The sequence below is a fragment of the Meleagris gallopavo genome, chromosome 5 (genome assembly GCF_000146605.3).
Source record: "Meleagris gallopavo isolate NT-WF06-2002-E0010 breed Aviagen turkey brand Nicholas breeding stock chromosome 5, Turkey_5.1, whole genome shotgun sequence".
Taxonomy (NCBI): Eukaryota; Metazoa; Chordata; class Aves; order Galliformes; family Phasianidae; genus Meleagris; species Meleagris gallopavo.
Genome location: NC_015015.2, coordinates 30,656,956 through 30,677,378, shown reverse-complemented (window position 1 = coordinate 30,677,378; position 20,423 = coordinate 30,656,956). Strand labels below are relative to the sequence as shown.

General features: G+C 35.9%; 1 protein-coding gene across 1 annotated transcript in view; it reads right to left on the bottom strand.

Annotated features, from left to right (window-relative positions):
- Nucleotides 1-20,423, bottom strand: part of LOC100544082 (RAS guanyl-releasing protein 1) — a 37,861-nt gene that overhangs the window by 5,798 nt on the left and 11,640 nt on the right. Inside the window, 15 exon segments of the mRNA XM_019615685.2 lie at nt 207-586; nt 1,071-1,217; nt 1,819-1,855; nt 2,772-2,916; nt 3,535-3,644; nt 5,211-5,315; nt 5,880-5,960; nt 7,997-8,115; nt 8,118-8,271; nt 9,969-10,085; nt 11,127-11,300; nt 14,112-14,265; nt 14,927-15,058; nt 16,340-16,402; nt 16,951-17,056. Of these exon segments, the coding sequence (XP_019471230.1) occupies nt 207-586; nt 1,071-1,217; nt 1,819-1,855; nt 2,772-2,916; nt 3,535-3,644; nt 5,211-5,315; nt 5,880-5,960; nt 7,997-8,115; nt 8,118-8,271; nt 9,969-10,085; nt 11,127-11,300; nt 14,112-14,265; nt 14,927-15,058; nt 16,340-16,402; nt 16,951-17,056 (2,024 nt within the window).

Below are 20,423 nucleotides of genomic sequence, written 5' to 3'. Positions count from 1 at the left end.
TAAGCCCTATACTACTACTTAAATTTCTATTTGAAGTGAAGCATTGCTGGAGGTAAAGTGACTAAGAATTCATTATGTCCCTCATGGATTGTTCTGGCAATTATACTTGAGAACAGTGACAGAATGACATCTTCCCACCCAGCCACAGCTTCACACTCTTTACAGTACTGGTGTGTAAAACCATATTTGTTCCAGTATGTACATACCCGCTCAAGTTCCTGGTATGAGGGTTTATAGCTGTGATGCTCGTGATGCTCCTCCTTCATCTTCTGGCTGGATTCCTTGTTTTCCCATTTAACATATGCTTTTTTACGGCTTAGTAATGGGCTTGGACGTGGGGATGGTGCGATGGGCTGGAGATAAGGATTTTCTAGTATCCTTTTCTCTTTCTTCTCCATTGACTTATGTGATACATCAGCAGCCAGCAGTGTAGAGTCTGTCTGTATACCTTTATGAACTACAGCTGGTTTCAATCTTACTGAGATTTTCTGAGCTGAGGAGCCCATGAGCATAATAGTTCGGTCCTTGCTGTCTTCATTGTGTTCTACTACTCCATTTGGAAATGTGAATGGTCCTTCTTCTTGTCCTATAGAATATATATGGTAAATTGAGTCAAGAGGAGATGTAGATTCCTAACACAAAGATACATAAGTATCTGACTTTATAGATTCCACACTGGAATTTTAGAATTGTAACAGTACAGCTGTTCCTTAATGCAATAACAGTAGTAAAAATAAGCATACCAAGACCTGCTTCTTACAAAATGGGAGAGTTAAGGGAACCTGGCAACTCTTCATTTCATGGCACTTAAGTTCTCATGAGAGTCCGGCTGAAGACTTACCGAGTTCTTGTGGAATTTGTGCACCTTACCTTGCTTAGCGTAAGGAGAGGTCTCCCAGAAATTTATTCACCTAAGACTTGAACTAGAATGCCTAGTTATAGCTAATAGGCTGATAAAACTCCGTAACTAACTAACAAAACTCAGTGCAATACAACTTGTCTTTAAAATAAAAGGAACAACTTAAAAATTATCTAGATCTTTTGAGCTTTTGAATGTGACCTTCCCTCACCATGGAATTGCTCTTTAACTGCTACTGTGCAGAGGCTTGAAGCAAGAGCAGATGTTGGGCTGCTGTCTGCAACAGAAGTTTTGTGTCTTCTTTTGCACTCTATCACAATCAGGTCTTTGCATTGTTTGTGACAATTCATTCCACAGTCTGTAAAGAAATCAAAGTTTACACAATTCAGTGTCTCTGTTGTGTTTAAGATCGACTCTCACACTGAGTTTCCTGCCCAAGAAGCAGGGAAATGTTTGTGATCTCTACATGCATTACCTGAAACAACATAAACTAAGAAATCAGCTGTATTCTTTTGCTATATACACCTCAAAAGCCTTTTCATTTTTAAAAATATCAAATAGCAACATTCAGTTGCAGCAGATTTCTGACTGTAAAGTTGAAGAGAAAGCAGATACCTGCATGAAGTGGAAAACCCTGCAAAATACTTCTGAGTCTATTATACAGTTGTCACAGAGAGTTGATGTTCTCATTCATCAGAATAGAATAGTCTGTTCCTCAACCCTCTGGATTCAGTGAAGATTTGCAAAGCGTAGAACAGTTCCTTCAGCTTTGCATTTCTTTTTGGAGCATCATTCTGTCACTTTAAGTCAGCCTTCTCCTCCTTTAGGAGCCAGATTAAATAGGTCCACAACAATAAATCTTGGAATGATCAGGGCTGTTTTTTTTATTGTTTGTTTTTTCCTTTTTGTCATTCACCATTAATTATAGATTAAATATAACAAAAGATAAAGATTCTTACCTTTGCATCTGTATCCTTGTTTAATTACTCCCCATAGCTGAAATTCAGACAAACAGAAAGGGTATTTATTTCTGCACATTTGATACTTCCAGATATACAAATCCACTAAAAGCACCACTCAGTTCTGAAATCTGAGCACCAGCAGAGTACTTTCTTTTTCTATCCTTTAAATGGTAAAATCAAAATACGAACCATCTACCTCTTTAGTATAAATATTCTGTTTGGCAAACAATATTTATATGTATGCTCCTTAATCACAAACAAAATAGCTTGACCTAGTCTCTAATGCATACATCAGCAGATCTGACAGCCCAAAGTAAAGCTGTGGAACTGGAGTAGATGGAGAATTTGATCCCAGCTAAGCTAGGGAGCAGTAAGACTCAGTTTTACTAAATCTTCTTGTGCTAGGCAGGTATCATGTCACATCTGTACCAAATATGAGTTCATAAAATGATAGGACATCCTGAGTTGGAAGGGACTGACAAGGACCACTGAGTCCAAATTCTTGCTCTGTATAGGACCACCTAGAATTCAAACCATATTTCTGACAGCATTGGCCAAATGGGGAGTCTATTCCAGCGAAGTGAAGAACCCTGTCCTAACACCTCAACTGCCTGACGCAGCTCCATGCCATTCCTGTCACTGTCAACAGAGAGCAGAGATCACTGCTGCCCCTCTGAGGAGCTGCAGGCTGCCATGAGGCCTCTCCTCAGCCTCCTCTGCTCTGGGCTGAATAAACCAAGGGGCCTCAGGCACTCCACATATTTATGTGGAGTTATATAATAATATAATAATTATATTTATTTATATATTATATATATTTATTTATATATATAGGTAATTTTCGTAGGTCACATGAGCTAATTATGTGATAAAAACAGGTATTTGTCCAGACAATATTAGCATAATTTGCCTTCAATGAAAAAAAAAAAGAATAAAAAAGGAGAGCTTACAAATCCAGCACAGTTGTCACAGAAAGTAGGTCTTAAGTAAGTGGTCTCCTGAAAGTTGTGAGAAAAGCCAAGTCCTAATTTGGAATAGATTGAGCTAGCCCTCATAAAGTAAGCGGTTATTTCATCCCTGCTGATCAGACCTTCCCTGAAAATAAACAAGAAAAGTTGTTTGTGAAGCATCTGTTTTCTTAAAAGCATAAGAATTAAACATACCTTTTCTTCACAGTTTATAATGGCAATACCTTAATTGACCAAAACCTACAGTGATATCAACAATTTTGTTAACTGCTCCCAAAGTTTACAGAAGCTTCTCTGCACATTATAATTTCAGCCTGTAAGGATAAATGAATAATCTGCATATGAGATGCAACTTCAAAACTACTTCATAGTTTTATTAGTATTATTATCAGTTTTGTTTTTCTGTGTTTTAAGGTGCTAAGAAGAAGTTCTTAATTTTTCCAAAATACACATTTGCCAATTCTCCGTTTTTGAGGGGCAGGTTCATTTTTTGAAAGTTATTCAGTGGTATATACTGTCATTCAAAAATATTCTATTTTTCTTTTATCTTTATTCTTCCTGCTACATCAACCACTGCTGTAAGCTCATTCACAGAACATCTGAATGATGCTTTTGTCAGTTATGTTTTCACTTTGCTGGTGAAGAGGGTGATTTTACAATCCTAGTGATAGAAGAAGAGAAAACAAAACAAACAAGCCAGGGCTGATAAGCAGAACTGGGTGAAAAGAGATTTATGAGTACTCACGAGTCCTTAGCCATTACACAAAATGAGAATGGAAAACTGGCTGCTATCTTTTCAAATTCCTCTTGAGAAATGTAACCATCCTGATCGTGGTCATAATTTTTGAAGACAGACTGTGTAAAATAATAACAGTTTATAACAAGGATAGAAGTTTATTACATTCCCACTTCAGAAACTGTCCACAATATTTAGAGCATTCCTCTCCCACTTTCCCTCAATATCTATTGAATAATACAAGAGTTTTTATAATTACTTTTTTTTTTCCTTTAGTCTAAAGAAGCATTATGATTTCCTGATTTTTAGGAAAATGCAGATAGGTGATAGGTCAACACAGACACAACTGAATGGTTCACTACACAAGGCTAGCTCTTATTTACACAGTTCGCTCCAAAAGTAATGCCTCTATGTATTTCCATGGAAACTACAACAGATAGAAAGAGCACAATAACTCTATTTGATAGGACAAGTTCTCAGCTACAAAACGCTATTTCTAACTTGGACACCACCATTAGCTATGCATTTTCATCAGCAGTGAACAGAAGCCTGCATGCCATGCTCGTAAAAATCTCCACAGCAGAGCTGACCCACTGTTTCACAGATGCTATGACAGTGCCACTGCTGACACACTCCACCCACCACCTCACTGTTCTTGCATCCCCTGTTTGGTCTGAATAAACATTCAGCAAGCATCAAGGAATGTCAGTGGGTGCTATTTTTTCTACATGAGGAAATCAGTGATACACCACCACTCCATATGTACTTCCATGTCAGATGCCATTTTGTGAGACATCCCCTCTGCTGCCATCTGTCACTTGGCAACAAAATGTAACAGAACGTTGACAGAAGGTTCAACATCTACTGCCATACCACCAGCATCCACCACTGATGTCATGGGCCAACATAATAAAATAGCAGGCATTACTTTCAGATTGGACCTCATAGTTGCTCTTTAAGATCATCACTAAGGTCTACATACACAACTTGTAGTAATGCTTTCAATGATGGTCTCTAGACAAACCACTGCAGCTGCCTGACTTATTTGATCAGGTTAATGTCATGTAACAATCAGCTATATGAAGACTTATTTCTACTTGTGGAATGACATTACTGACTGGGTTGGCCCTAGAGCAAGGAGCATATGTAGGACAAATTTAGGACTACACTCCAAAACAGTATGTATTTATCAAGGGATAACAAGCAAGTCTTTAGAAGAGAAAGAGATGATGCAGGAATGTAAAGAAAATCTTTACTTCTCTTCATGTTTCTGTTTTGAAATCAGTCACCAATAAAACTGATGACCCAAATGAGAAAAAAAAAAGCAATGGCTGCTAGTAACAAAGCTGTTGAGAGGTCTGCTTTCAGATTCTACCAGTAACATGATGTTGAAAACCCTGCTAGAGTGGGAATACATGGCTGCTTGAAAGAATGACTCTGAAAGAATACAAATCAACTTTCACATTCCTGGTTGGCTTCTTAGTCATTTAAGGAATTTCTTCCCACACCTCACTGCTAATGCTTTTTAAGGTAGCAGAAATATCTATTTTGTGCAAACAAAAGTGCTAACAAAGTCAGCACAGTTTTGAATGTAGCCAATAGCTTGTTTCTGTTTTTGCATCCTTTTGTACCCAGCAGTTAAGACTACAACTGAGATATAAGGTAAATGGTCCAACCATACTTACATCCACCATCCTCTGAACATGTTTACTGACTGTTTTCGGATCAGGTTTTGGGGATACTCCTGAGGCCCAGTCTGCAACTACTGGTGGTCTGGAAGGTGTCAAAGGCTACAATAAATTGAATGGAACTTTATTAGTACCACACTAAAATATTTTTGGTATTATACTTCTTTCAATTGTGACAATGGACTATGAAATAAAGGACTGCAGAAATGGCCTCTCTGACACAGTGTCATATTTTTGATAATTTTGTCATAGTTCAAGTTCAACTTCCTTGAACTGTCTTTTCTTAAATTATCACAATTCACAGACTGCCCTATAAACTCCTGATCTTTTCCAAAACAGGATCAAAAACTGCAGCATTAAACTCATGAATTTGATCATTTGAATCACAGAAGAATTCTTAACTTAAAAGAACCAGTATTGATTTTCAAGAGGAAGCTTTGAAGCCTCTGTACAAGTAACTGCATTTGTGTTTCTTTTAGGAAACCTGATATGGCATCAAGTCTCTCCTTTATGTTTCATCATCAACCAAACTTTTTATGCTTTAATGGCTTTTGCTCAGTTTTGCTCTGTTTTCAGTTTTGCCCAAAATAAAATAAGATGAATGCAAGGGATATTAACTGCATTATTCATAAAGTTATTTTGTTAAGAATCTGGAAAGGTCCTTACAGCAGCTCGGTGACTTCTTGGCTCTCGCGCATATGAAAGTTCATAAATTTCATCTTCTGTGTAGTACAGATCAAGGGACAGCTGAAAATAAACAGAACATCAACTTAATCCCAGAGCAGTTACTACTACTTGATTTACTTGTTCCTGGCATGCAGTCATATTTTTTGGTAGACTGGTGTTTCAAGTTTGCACCTAGAAAAAAAAAATAAGCTGCACAGGTTTTGATCGTGATTTGAAATGGATGCATTACTAAGTTCCAGTCTGTAGCTGCCATTGTATGGAAATCTGTAACATTAACATTTCAAGTGACTGTAGGCATCAGCATGTTAGTAAGTAACCTGAAAAAAACTGTTACTGCCATGATATATAGATAGTCTTTCACACAATGTAAGCACCAGTCCATGAAATTCAACATCAACTTTAATTCTCATGAAACTCTTGTGTAAAGCAGGTTGAATCAAGAAGTGCATGATGAGGATGAAAGATGGACATGTGTTTACTTAGTTAGAATTTAACTATCAGCTGCAGTTATGTGGAGTGAGAAATATTATACGCGGATAAGTTCAGGAATTTGAAAAAGTTACCAAATTTACATCTTTGTTTATGGATGTGTCCTGCAAAATAGTATAGAAAATAATGTATTGACTGGAAACAATTTCAAGCTAAGATTAAAAACTAGTAATGACAGTTTCTGAATATTTACATGAAAATGATCACATTAGAAATGTGACTGAATAGAAAAGCCACAGGCAAATGCATTACAAGCTTTGCTCTGTGGCAAGTTTGAAGGATGTAAAATGTTGAAACACTATATCCATAACAAAGTTATCCTAATGTGTCAGTCAAGATGGTGACAGTCACAAAAAATAAGAAATAAAATATACTGTTTAATCCAGATAACACATCAGACCATAGCTGAATAACATTACTAAGTTTTAGATGCGCATAACTGAAAGAATTACTGATATAGTAAAGTAATAATTTCAGATTCTTTCTTTCAGAAATCTAAATGTAGTTTCTGACACTCAAAAATTAGTCCAGTATCAAGGTACTTCTCTGAATAATTGACTAATGTGTTCAAGTGTCTCTTCAAACTGATTTGTCTGTTGATAGGAAAACAAAGGATACAGATTGTTGGGAAGAAAATAACAAAAAGCAAACAGGAAAACTATGTGCCCAGGAATATTAGTTGATGGAAAACTCTTGTTTTAAAGTGAAGCAATTATTTTATGTCCTGTAATACATACTTACATGAAATTGTGGCCCTGATTGCTCCTTAAAAGAACAAATAATCTCAAGCGCATGAGCATGTGCATGTTATCTACCAGATTTTGCTGAAACAGGGCATGTAATGTAACCATAAATTAAAAGGAATGATATATAGCTTATCCAATCTGAGATGCTTGATAGGGCCAAACAAACTAAGAAACAAGAAAGGTAGAATTTCTATTTTAATCAAGAGATAGTACTTACATTTAAAAGGAGAAGCAAAATCTATTTTTGCAACATATGTGCTAGGTAGTGTTAGTGTTATTCCCAAGATAGCGCTGACTAAAGATGACTGGAAGCATAATGAAACAACTATACTTGACAGATTTTTATGTCAGATAGTTTCACTAGTATTAGAAGAAACCTGGCTGGAAATGTGGTATGGTTAACCCTTTCTTGAGTAACCCCCTCCATACAGACTTCCCAAATTTATATACTTTACACGAGGCAGCCTTATATGCAATCTTCTGCTTTCATGATGTAGCAAGGGAAGCTTTCTACCTTTCTCCCTGCTTAGGCTCAGTTAGCAGAGGATTCAGAGTGTTTCATTAGGGAAAGATCAGAGATAACATATGTTACTGTCATGGAACAGAAATAAATGTTTTCTTCTTTTATAGAAATAATTGGAAGCATACTGCTCACGTGGCATTTCTACCCTTGCTGCTTGGTAAATCAGCATCACTAACTTTTTCTCCTCTTCTGCTACTGTAGACTTCCCGCAAGGAAAAAAATATAGAATCTTATAACATTAGGTATTTATAATTAATATAATTCTCTATTTACTTCAGTTTGAGGCAATTGAAAATCATTTTAAATACTGAAGTATTTCTCTAGTCCAATAGACTTACTGTAAGCAAATGAACAAGGTCCATATTAGCCTCCAGAGGAAGTGGCATTTCCTGGAGCTGTATCAGCTCATTTATGTGGTTATAGAGAGAGTACAGTTTGCATATGTTAATTTTTTGTCCTCTAAGTAGTCTGGCATAGCCTCATGAAGTGATATCAAGTCTTTCAGGTGGACCCCAAGGATTGGGATCTTAAAGTTAGTGCACTCATTATAAGCACGTCGATAACAGTCATAGTTTCTGTAAGATGAAAGCAGTTCTGTCATTTCATTAAACACCTAAAAATGAAAAAAAAAATAGTCAAAAATAAAATAAAAATCAAACCGTCAAAACTCTCTCTGTTCTACTTATATGTCACAGTAATTTCCCATGTTATTCTTACGAAGTTTATTCACAGTGGCTCCCAGAATGGATTCTTAAATGTAAATCTTTAGCCTCCACATGAAATCTAGTTATTCACCTCACTTAAATTAATAACCTATGTTATCTGTCTATAATGCCAGTTTTCCTACATTCCCTATTTAGTCAATGGAAAAAAAATACAACCCTCTCAAATCAAGGGAATGTGTCTGCAGATGTCATGTCTCTGATCTTCCCAGAAGCAAGTGTCTTCACCTTAAAATGTGAAATGTAATTCTCTGGCTCCCAAGTCACCAGTTGGAATTGCCACCTGAAAGTCCTGGCAGAGAAACCCTACACTGTGCCATCACAATATGGCCAGAATTCCTACAATTCAGGGTGGCATATCAGTGGCATATCATTTTTCCTTAAAAAGAAGAAAGAAACATACACTGTACTTTGTTGTGCAAGCCAAATGAGTCCCAAGTCTAGCAATATAAATACTTTCCTTAAGTAAAACTATACAGGCATAAAGCTGCATTTTAATATTATAAAATTAATAGGACAATGTTTTATTGTGATTTGTAGAGTTCTTCAATTGGTTGGTTTCTTTTTTGTTTGTTTTTCTTTGTGGAAGTTCCTGTCTATCCACTCAATTTCTAACCTTCATAAATCAGTCTTTCTAGTTAAATTTCAAAGTAAATTTTAAACTAGTAAAGCCACTACTTATCAGCCTTTATTTTCCAAGTTTTTATTAATGTTTCTATAAAATGATGCAAAATGTTTTTCAAATGATGAGTACTTGTGCATTCCTCATGGTGAGGAAATTTGTACAAGCAACAACAACAACAAAACATGCCTTTAAAATAAGCTTGCTAAACTGGGTCAATGGATCTTAAGAACTGCAACTGTTATCAGTGGAAGGGGATATTTCTGCTCTATATTACAGATAAGCATTGTTCATTAAACCTGTTCATTATACTTTGTGATCAAAGCAGGTTTGTTAGATGCCCATATAAATTCTTTCAGGAGCCAAGTAGAGTGTATTAGTCTCTTAAGAGCAAATGATTAAAACCATTTAATTGCTTAAAAAAAAACAATAGTAACCTTTTCTTAGTTTTAGTAGCTGGAATCTCAGCAAAATTATGACCATGTGTTTCTTACGGCTAAATTTGTTCAAGTCTGACTAGATAAAGTCTATCATAGGGAAAGATCAGATAAACAAAACTGGTGTTTCCAGTATTAAAGTGCAGAGGTCTGTGTTTGCATTTTATAAACTCAAGCTAGTCAGTGTTGCTATGGACAGCAAAAGTTTTATTCTTCAATGTTCTAGGAACTAATTGTCTGCTTTCACATTTGAAAGCTATTCTGTACTTCTGTGTGCTTCTAAGTGAAAACAGGTGTTTTCGTATCCAAATATTAAACAGAAACTTTAAAGTAGCTCTACAAATCTATGAAGGAGACACTGAAAGTGTAAGAGTAACTGATGTCTGTAAAGATGAAATTACAAAAAAAAACTTCCTTTTTTTTTCCCTCTGCTCTATGTCATGTCTAACAAAGTAAACTTCTTTATTTTTGTGTGAAGTGACCAAAAAAAGTTTAAATTTACATGATTCGTAAAAGTTACAATACCAACCTTAATTACATCATGAGGAACACATGAGCTTGTTTCCTTGAGTCTGGAAATGGAACTGTGACAGAGACCTCCTATCACTGCCATTAATGTATTGAAATTCTGCAACTGGTGAAGCTTCTGTGTTGACATACAAACAAATAGCACTCATTACTTAAAGCTTTAAGTTGTACCATATATACATCCAAATTCTGCATTTCCTCTATTATTCAGGACCAAAATCTTAGAAGTTTTGTACCACAATCTATTTGACTTCATTTACTTTGATACTGAAATTGTGATTCTGGTGAGTGTAACGTTTATTTGTTACTAAATAATAATTCCACATATACAGCAAGTCTTCAAAAGACTCCTCAGTATTTCTCCCTCTTCCCAGAGTCTGCAACAGCACTGTTCAATTTCTTGTTTATGATCACAGCCCGTTTAGTATGCAAAAAACATCAGTAGAACAATAGCTTTGCTTCTATCACACGAAGCATAAATAAAAGCAATTCCACTTATGGCCAAAGTCATCACAGCAATTCATACACTGGAATGACAGGCATTTTCAACTTGGCACTTTACAAACTGATTTGAAGAATATATAAATCTCATTTTTCTGTGAAAATATTTTCTTCAGAATGAATAGAGAAAACCGTAGAGACATAGAAAATACTGTGTATATGGGAACTGTTAGGTCACAGCCTGAACCAGTGATTGAGCACCTGGAGAAGGGGTGTGGCCAGCCTTGGGAGGACAGCTGCAAGCAATTTACTTGTGTGATCAGAAGGGGTGGACCCTCGGTCCCAAACCTCATTTAAGGGCTGGCAGCCACAAGGAAGTTATCTCTACTTGGAGACTGCTCCCTTTAGGAGTTTCTAGGGGCTCCTGATCTTAGAAAGGGGTAAGTGATTCCTTCTTTATTATTAGACTGGCTGCTAATTTTCTTGAGTGCTCTGAAGCTAGTTAAAGGCAACTATATTTGCTGCTGCCATTTGCTGCTGCCTGTTCTTACGTTGTAATATGTGAATACCTGGCGTAAGAGCACAGCATGGCATAAGTATGCACACTGAATGTATGAAATGGGAGATCACTGCCAACTTCTCTTTCTCAGTTGACAGTAGGAAAAGAAACTAAGGGACTGTTTCAGAGAAAGTCAAAGCATTGTGTATCAAAACTTACCTGTGCAACATGAATAAACTTGATAAATACTTCAGCTCGAAGCTGTGGTGTTGGTCTACTGAGAACCATTAGCTGCACCCACTGAGAGATACCATTGCAAAGAGCAATTGATCTTTCCATTGTTGGATTCTCCTTCACACAGCTATTCACTATATAGCTCTGATAATCTGAGAACTCAAAAAAAAAAAAAAAATCTACCTCATGGTCTGTATGCAAGTACAAATGAAATACTGAAGAACAACATAATTAGTGAACTGTAAGTGTTCTTAAGTTTGAAACCTCTCCTTTGTTCTTTTCAAAGCAGAAAGCTCATAGTAATGGAATTAAAAGAATCTTTTCTTTATAGTTTGTATCACATCATTGCACTATGCACATCTCGCAAGTCTCAACTCTCCCAGTGTATCTGGCTCCACAGATTCACTGAATTTAGTTCTCTATGAGGAAGATAATGCTTAAAACTCAGTTTAATCTGGTAATTCAGTGATAGTTTAAGTTACAGATACATACATTGTAAATATAGCGCTTCTACATTAAACTATTCTAACCAAACAAGACGAGTTCTATCAGATTTACATAAAACTGAGGTTAGATTTCTTAAGAAAAGAGGACTACAGATTCCTTAATATTTTGATGCACCTTGTGAAATTTTCTTATTTAACCCAAGTGACCTAAAATAGTCTAGGGAACTCCTGTATGTGACAAAGCATTGATATTTTCTTTGAAGCTTTCTTCCCATTAAATCAAAGAGAAGCAAATGTTTGTTTTCATAGATGCAGTGTCTATCTGATTCATTGATTTCTTTTTTTTCTTTTAATCTATTAGCAAGAATACACATAGTGAATAATCCGAAAACATTATAGGATACTTGTATATATACTTTCTATTATGGACAATAATACTGACATCTTAAACTTTCATAGTTATAGTAGGTATGTGTTCTACATACGTGTTATATTTCTTTGGCTTAAGAAAGATACTGAGTGGCATTGATCCTTAAGGAAATATCATAAATGGTAAAACTGTTATTTGTTTCTTGCTTGTTCTCTCTCTGCTTTAACGTTTTCCTCTGCTCGTTTGGTAAGAACTAATAACACTTAAAGTCAGAGGTGACGGCAGATACCTACATTAATCCTCTTACTAAATGAAAAATGGGATAAATCATAAGAACAGTAAGAAAATAATAAGTAGAGCTGTCTCTAAGATTTCACAGCACTTACAGTTATTGTTTGAATTCTGAACTACAGCCAGATTTGGCTGGATGTTGAAATTTAAGCAACTACGCTGTACGATAATTATTCAACATTTGACTACATAATTATCAACCTCATAGCAGTTCCAGTACAATTATGGTTTGATCAGGTTATATTTTGTTCTCACTAGCTCTCTCCTTCCAAAAATGATTTTTTTCTAATGCTGAACAAATTCATATCTAGTACTTCTTAAAATTTCAAGAAAATTTTGTTGCAAGGATTTATTAGACTGGTTAGATGTAAGCAGATTATTAGCAGCTGATACGGTAAAAAAAAAAAGTCCAGGTATTAGATAATACAACAGCCTGATATTGCAATGACTAATTAAAAAGCCTCAAGAGTAAAGCAGAATCAGAATGAACAGTTTAGGCTGCTTGTATTCTACAGCTCTATGTTAAAATGTTTTGCAGGTATGCTCATACTTGCAGTCAGTACTTTGCGATTACCAGTCTCTGCACTTTCTTTGCTGCAAGATGCATGTGTTTCATGGAAGTCTTTGCTACGTGCTACATATATTTTTGAGGATCAGCTATTCCTTTCTGACTTTCAAATGACTGAGTAGTTATTCTAATGACTGATGACATCGCAGGCCATTTGAAATCTCCCTCCTGGTATCTGCTGCCAAGTTAGAATTAGGAAAGGATTCTGTGGCTTCACATATCATGAATATACTGTACGAAGAGTTAATGATAGAACTTCTTACTCATGCATATTGTTTTCCAATCTGAGGTTAAAGAAGTTTCAATTTACACCAAAATGTATGCATGTAATAGTTGGAATCCCATGACAAATTTGAAACTGACTGTAATTATACCTGTTTTACTCATTAATAATTGTATGTCTGAAAATGCTAGGAGTTACGTGAGCTTTGAATGTTAGTATTACCTACAGGCTGCAGTTTATGCAGAAAAGCACTTATCTGCTGCATGAGAATATTGCATTGCTGTTTCTTACTGTCACCGGAAGTTAGCTTTCTAGGAGATTTCCAGGCTTCCTTCATTCCCCTTGAGCCTGATGGCTGATTTGAGCCAAAGGACACTACTTGTTTCTGCACGCAATTACACCAGCATTTCTAGTAGAAATTGATTATGTGGAAGAAGTTCAGGTAGTTTATTCCACTTCCCCAAAGGCCCCCTCCCTCAATCTATTGTGCAGCTACCTAAGATGTTCTATACTCACACCCTCTCTGAACTGACTGCAGCAAAAAGGAAGGTAGTCAGACAATAAGTAATCAGTCAGTAAATATCACTGTCCAATTTCAGTTTAGTAAAACAAAAAAGAGTATGGACAAAGACACAGGCACATATGAGTTCATGCACTTCACTGTTAGCAAAGAAATTAAATAAAATTTTAGCTCGTGGCACTACCAATCTCAGTAATAGTTGGTGATTGTAGTTTGGGTATAGAACAAACCAAGGAATATTTTCAATACAGAGCATGCATCAGTGTCCTCTGCATAACCTGATAGCTTAGTCACAGTGAAACAAGCTGAGCTGTACTCGTTCTACTTGACCTTGGGGCCAAAGAAACAAGCCTTACCTACTTCATTTAGTTGTACTGATGTACAAGTAAGCTTTCCCATCTGGCTCTGTAGCAACTTTGATCTTGCCAGCTCTCCGCCACAGTCATTTTGTCAGTTTGTCAAAGTGCTTGCACCTCAGGGTTAAACCTGTAATGGTACCTCTCTCCATCTTTACTATCTCCTTCCTGCCTCTATATAAAATAAAACACTTACTGATATTCTTCTGAAGGACTTAAATTCAAGATAGGTAAGATGGTCTGACAGCTCTTCTGGCTCAAGGTGATCAAAAAGGAGTGAAACTTTCCGCTTCTTACTGCTGTTAGCCTTTACACGCTGTGTCAGCTTTCTAGACCAATCCCTGGAATTTCTTTTAGAGAAATTTTAAGAGAGAATTATCCGAAGTTACCATCTGAAGATGAAACTTCTTAATTGAAAACTTGCATTATTTTCATGCTTTACTTCATTAAAAAGTTAATATTTGAATTTCTAAACAGCAAGCATCTTTCATAAATTACAAACTACATGACAAAACATTATTTGCTTTAAGTATTTATGTTTCACCTAAATACAGTACAACATTACTAAGCAATACAAGATCATATACTGCACTCTCAGAATTGCTTTCCCTGACTTTGACCTACTGAACATAAAACATTCCCTTTAATAGTCCTTAACATATCTCACTGACACTCCTACCTCCTCTATTACTCAATCAAAATGCACTCTTCTCTCACTGACTTAGTCAATAAGGCTCCCTGGATATAATAAAGCTTAACTAGCATAGGAGAAAAAAAAAAAGCACAAAGTCTAGCAAACAGTCCGGTTCAACTTAGCCCATTCCTGAAAGGCATTCTGTTCTTCTACGTATAATAATGTATGAATGCTTTGCTAAGAATTAATAACATAAAACTTATTGTAGACTAGAATTAACCCACTATGGTATCGTTATACTAGAAAGAGTTACATTTGAATAAAGAAATTCAGAGCAAAACTTTGTTTTCCAACTATATTGGGACTTTGGCACTCACATTTGAGTTGTGTCAATTAGACGACAGTGTAACTCCTCACCATTAGCTTTAACCAGTTCTTGAAATGCCTCCATGGTTGTTGATAGTTTAGAGTCCATTTTGAACATAATCCAAAACTCTGTAATCCAATACCTATTATAAATGGAAAAAAAAATTGTTTACCATGAGTAAGGCTGAAATTTAGATAACTGCTCATGTTCATGATTTTATTTCTTTTTGACCAACTTTGGGAGATGATTGTTTTTTAAATGCTATTGTTAGGGTACTTTTAATCTCTTACAAGATTAAAAAGAAATTAGTTCTATACAGAATTAAACGATAGAACTTGCAATAATTCAAAACTGAAGTATCTAGACTCATGTTATATTTACATAACATGTATGCGGATTATTTTCTTTACAACCTTGTAAACAATTTTACTTATTCCTTTAAAACCTGAAATTATTCTGCCAAAAAATGCGCTATGCTAGTCAGAATTTTAACTATTAACCAAAAATAAGTTACTATTTAAGTATATTTGTTTACTAGTGATTCATTCTCACATGCATCAAATACTTTCTAAGGACTATAATTTTCTGTGTTAGGCATTCAAATTATTTGTCATACATTTTTATTTCAGTTTCCACATGTGACTTGTCACCCACTGTGATAGGTTGCCCCTAGCCTAAATACTAAATACTGACCAAGCTGCTCCCTCACTCCTTCCCCCTGCAGTGGGACCAGGGAGGAAAAAAATTGTGAGCCACAATAAAGATTTAATAACTGAATGAAAGAGAGAGAAAAAGAACAAAACCCAAAAACAAAGAAAAAAACCCACCACCAAATAAGAAATGCAAAGATAGTCACTCATTATTTCCCTACAAGCAGACCAAAGCCCAGCTATAAGTCAAGCTACAGCTACTTCAGGATGGCTAACTCCCATTTTTATTCCTGAGTGTATTTCTATACTTCTCTAAACTAAGATTTCAAACTTTACTGTGCTTAATAAAAGTGGTCTGTGATCATTGCAAATGACTAAGAACGGTTACTAGGGAAAACTATCTACAGATAAAACAGTTTTTTTTATATAACAATAGCTGCAATATCCCACTCTATTTTCTTTAATAGACCTATATAATATTAGACATAATGCTCGATTCATGAGCACTGTCAATTCTTACTGTATTTTAAAGGTTCACATAGAACTTTTCAGTCTAAAAGTATGACCCAATAACTGTATGACCCAATAACTCATGCACTGATATCAATAGATCTGTGTGAGTCGTCTTGTCAAGTTGCTAATGTGAATCTTGAAAAGCTAAAGGAATGCAACTTTCTCTCTTTGGTGTGATCTTTAATATATGTAAAAAACATCCTTTTGTATGACACAGGGACAACTGCTGACTAATGACTACCAAGCAAGAATATTCTTACCTTACAAAATAGCATATCTTTACACACAGCACAGATGATTTCTTCTCTAAAGCACTAAGATAAGTAGAAAATGTTAAGGAAAACCAAATGTATATGAGTCCAAGAAGACACCTAGAGTAGCATCAACTCAGAAGAAAAAGTTTGATTTAAATACTCCATAATTTTGAGTGCCTGAGAAATAATACTTGTTGAGAACTGTCTTCAGATGATAACATTAGAATATTATTAAAACTATGCTTTTGTGTTTTGCTCTACTTGTACTGAGGATAGGAAAAACAGATACATGTAACAGTCCCAGGTTTGCAGTATCTAACACTTGTTAGATACTTCTGCAGCCAATAGATGATGATTTATCCTACTTAAAATCTGAACTGGAATTTCATCTCTGTCTATGTGGATTGTAGGCTAAACCAGGCAAAGAAAAATCACATGCCCTAAAATAAACAAAAGCCACACTGTACAGACAAAAAACAAGTAAAAAGTCTATTGTTTCATGCTTGTAGAAGAAAAGTAATGAATTCCTAGCTTAAATATCCTCTACTTAACTATATTAGAGCAGTCAAGCATATCTAATTTTTACCTTATGAGCAGGTGAATATTGCAAAGGATATAGATCACTGAGTTTCTGGAGCATATCTGCAGAAGAGATGATAAACTGATGCATGGTCAGAATCATCTTTAGCAGCTGGTTATTCTGATAAGAATTTCCTTCTAGATCTGGGGGGAGAAAAAAGTATTCACATTGAAACTGTCATATAACTTCTCAAACATGGAAGAGGCCTCTTCGGAATCCTAGTTCTCAGCAGGCCAGTTTATAATGCTATTTGAAAGATGGTAGTTAGCTACTGACATAGTAGGTCTGTCTTTTTTTTTTTCTGATGAGAGGTAACAAACAAAAAACAGCTTTTTCTCAAAAACAATCAAAATATTCAGATAGCTGATCAGATGAATATAACACTTGTAAGAAAGTAATGAATTGAGTTACACAAAAATTAGACTACTGATCCATGTCAGTCAGTGGCATGACTGAATCCATCAGAATGGAGATATTCTTAAGTGATTATGCAGGTTTTTTATGTAGCTAACATATATCTAACATATATAATCCTAAAGTAAACATGCATCTAGAAGTGCATGGAATGAGGTACAATGTATGCAGAATTTCAGGGGTAACCAAAGCATACTCTCAGCAATGGACCTAAACTGTACATTACAAGGATTTAACTTGAAGGAGGTTTTTAGACTAGATCTATCTTGCAGGCTTTGTTTGTGCTTTTTTCCCATATTAGGAAAAGATCAAGGACATTAAATGTATCAATGTTTTATGAAGTTTCCATTTCTCTTGCACACATTTTAACATTGGGTCTGTTAATATTAACAAAGGCACTGGCTGCCCTGAGACAAAATAGGTAACTTGAAACAGAATACTATGTCCTTTCAAGACTTACCTTTTTGCATCATTTTAAAATATTCTGTCCTCTACTAAGACAAATGTAGTTACCACCTGAAACAAGAACAGCATGCAGAAGCAATGTGCGATAACAAAAAGGTGTAGGTGAAAACAACAGATCTGCAGCGTATAAAGTAGTATCTACTACAAGGGGGGAAAAAAAAACTTTTTTCAGAGACTGCACAATGCAGTAAAAAGAAATATTAAACTCATCCCATTCATAAAACAATATAATTCATGTTAGGCACTGAGAAACAATTTCCACATCTTTAAACAGGTAGGTAACACACATGAAGAGAACCCCAAAGCCAAGGCCTTTCCTGCCAGTGTAGTTCTACCACATTAGATCTGTGGTAGAACTAATAAAGCCCAGCTTCCTCTTGATTTATTTCCTACTATTCGCTCCACAATAGTTCTTATTCTCCTCTGAAACTGCTATCGGTGCTATAACCTCTCACTCATGCTTATAGCGGGTAACAAAATATACTGTGCCTGAGTCCAGGCTGATTGGCCAGAAAGTGAAAGCCATCAACCAAAAGCTAGGTTCACACTGCTACCCCTGCACCAATCTGGATGTCTCCCTTCTATCTATTCAGTCCTCTAGAGATCCCAATCTTTTCATCATCAAACAGACTAATTTAATTATTTCATGCAGAGTGCATGTAGTTCAGTAGGAAGGTGATTCAGAATGACCTAAGCCTGTAGTTCTTTTGCAGCTTTGCAGGAAAATCAATATGATGGACAGACAGACCGTCAGGAAAGGCAAGCAGAAAATTTCTGATCAGTAAATTATGGCATCAATCCACTCATAATTCTTATACCAAGAACAGAAACTTTATATATCAGGTCATCTTAGACAATGAATGTCAGAGACCACTTTCTATAATTACAGCTACATCATAAGAGGCAATTCTGCTTATAGCCTCAGTCTAATATACTGACAGAGAAAGCAGTATAGAGTTAGGAGAATAAGTTGCACTACTTGACTCCCATTTGGAGCTAGCAAAAAAACTTCCTGTGAACAGTTACTGTCAAGGTAGAATTTAAAGCAGAGCATTCAAAACATAACATCCAAACCATCCTGTACAGAAAGAAAGATCATAAAATTCCAGGAGACTAATCTCTGTAGTGTTATTCTCTACTTTCAGTAGAGTGACAGGTTTACTCTAAAAGTATATGCAGCTCTTGTGTGCTCTTTAGCAATCCTTCCAGATTTGTTTTCACATCTTAGCTGAGTTTCACAGTCATGATAGTGCATTCAGTACTCGAGACATACAGAGCGCTCAGCTTAGCATATGGTTCAACTAAGCTGATATGAAAGCATACAAATTCTCTGTTTCCAACTGCAGGCATGTCCTTAAAAGTCTAGGCCCTTTTGGTAGTAACATGCAAGAGCTACACTATAGACTATTTTCCTTTCAAGGAGTAAGTAAATACTTGGCATCAATAATCATTTTTAACTGTATAAATCCAGTTTCCCACGAAGTCACAGATAGGAACTAGTCCTATGCTTTAAATACAATTAATATATTCCGTATTAACTATCCACTGTTCTTTGTAGAGATGAGAGAAGCAGGCTGCTGCTTATACTGGAGAACAGTTGGGTTAGGGCTCTTGAGCAGTGACATAAGAAAATGCAGTCAGATGAAGACAGACTGCAAAAGAATACTGACCAGCAATCTTTTCTTTTCTTTTTTTTAAAAAAAGCATTGGTAATACAGAAGTTCAAGTAATAGATCAATATAAAATAAAAATTGACATTCGTGAATAGGCATCCAGCTCATTCAAACAAATTTCTTCAGCTGTCTTGATTTTTTTTATTGTAAGTTCCTAGTTTTAAAGCAGAAACCAAAGTTTACACTAGTGTTCTCACATAATATCATTTATTACTTACAGAATATTTCTGTTCTTAATGGAATGTAAATAGCTTAGGCATTAAAACAGCTGCTGTGTAAGTTTTGATGGAGAAATGAGGAATTTGCAAATAAAGGCTGGGAATCATAATGTTTATTAAATTCTTTAGTATTTGGCTTATTATTCCAAGTGTCTTTAAGAAGACTATTCTTTTAAATATAGCACGCAGAAGTCCGTATCAATTTTTACAAAATAGAATGGCTTGGGTTGGAAGAGACTCCAAGGTCCAACCTGCCTACTACAGGCGGGTCTACTAACTTCCAGATTTGGTACTAGCCAAGGCTATACAGGGCTCCATCCAACCTGGTCTTGAATACCTCTAGAGATGGAGCATCCACAGCCTCTCTGGGCAGCCTATTCCAGCACCCCACCAGTCTCTCTATGAAGAAGTTCCCCTGACATCCAATCTAAACCTTCTCTTCTTGAGCTTAAAACTATTTCCCCCTTGTTCTATTGCTATTTATCCAAGTAAAAAGTTTATTCCTCTCCTGTTTATAATCCCCTTTTAAGTACCAGAAGGCTGCAACAAGGTCTCCTAGCAGCCTTCTCTTCTCCAGGCTGAACAAGCTCCGTTCCCTCAGCCTGTCTTCATACAGGAGGTACTCCAGCCCTCTGATCATCTTCGTAGCCCTCCCCAACAGATTCACATCTTCCCTCTATTGGTGGCCCCAGACCAGGATGCAATGCTCCAGTTAGGACCTCATGAGGGCAGAATAGAGA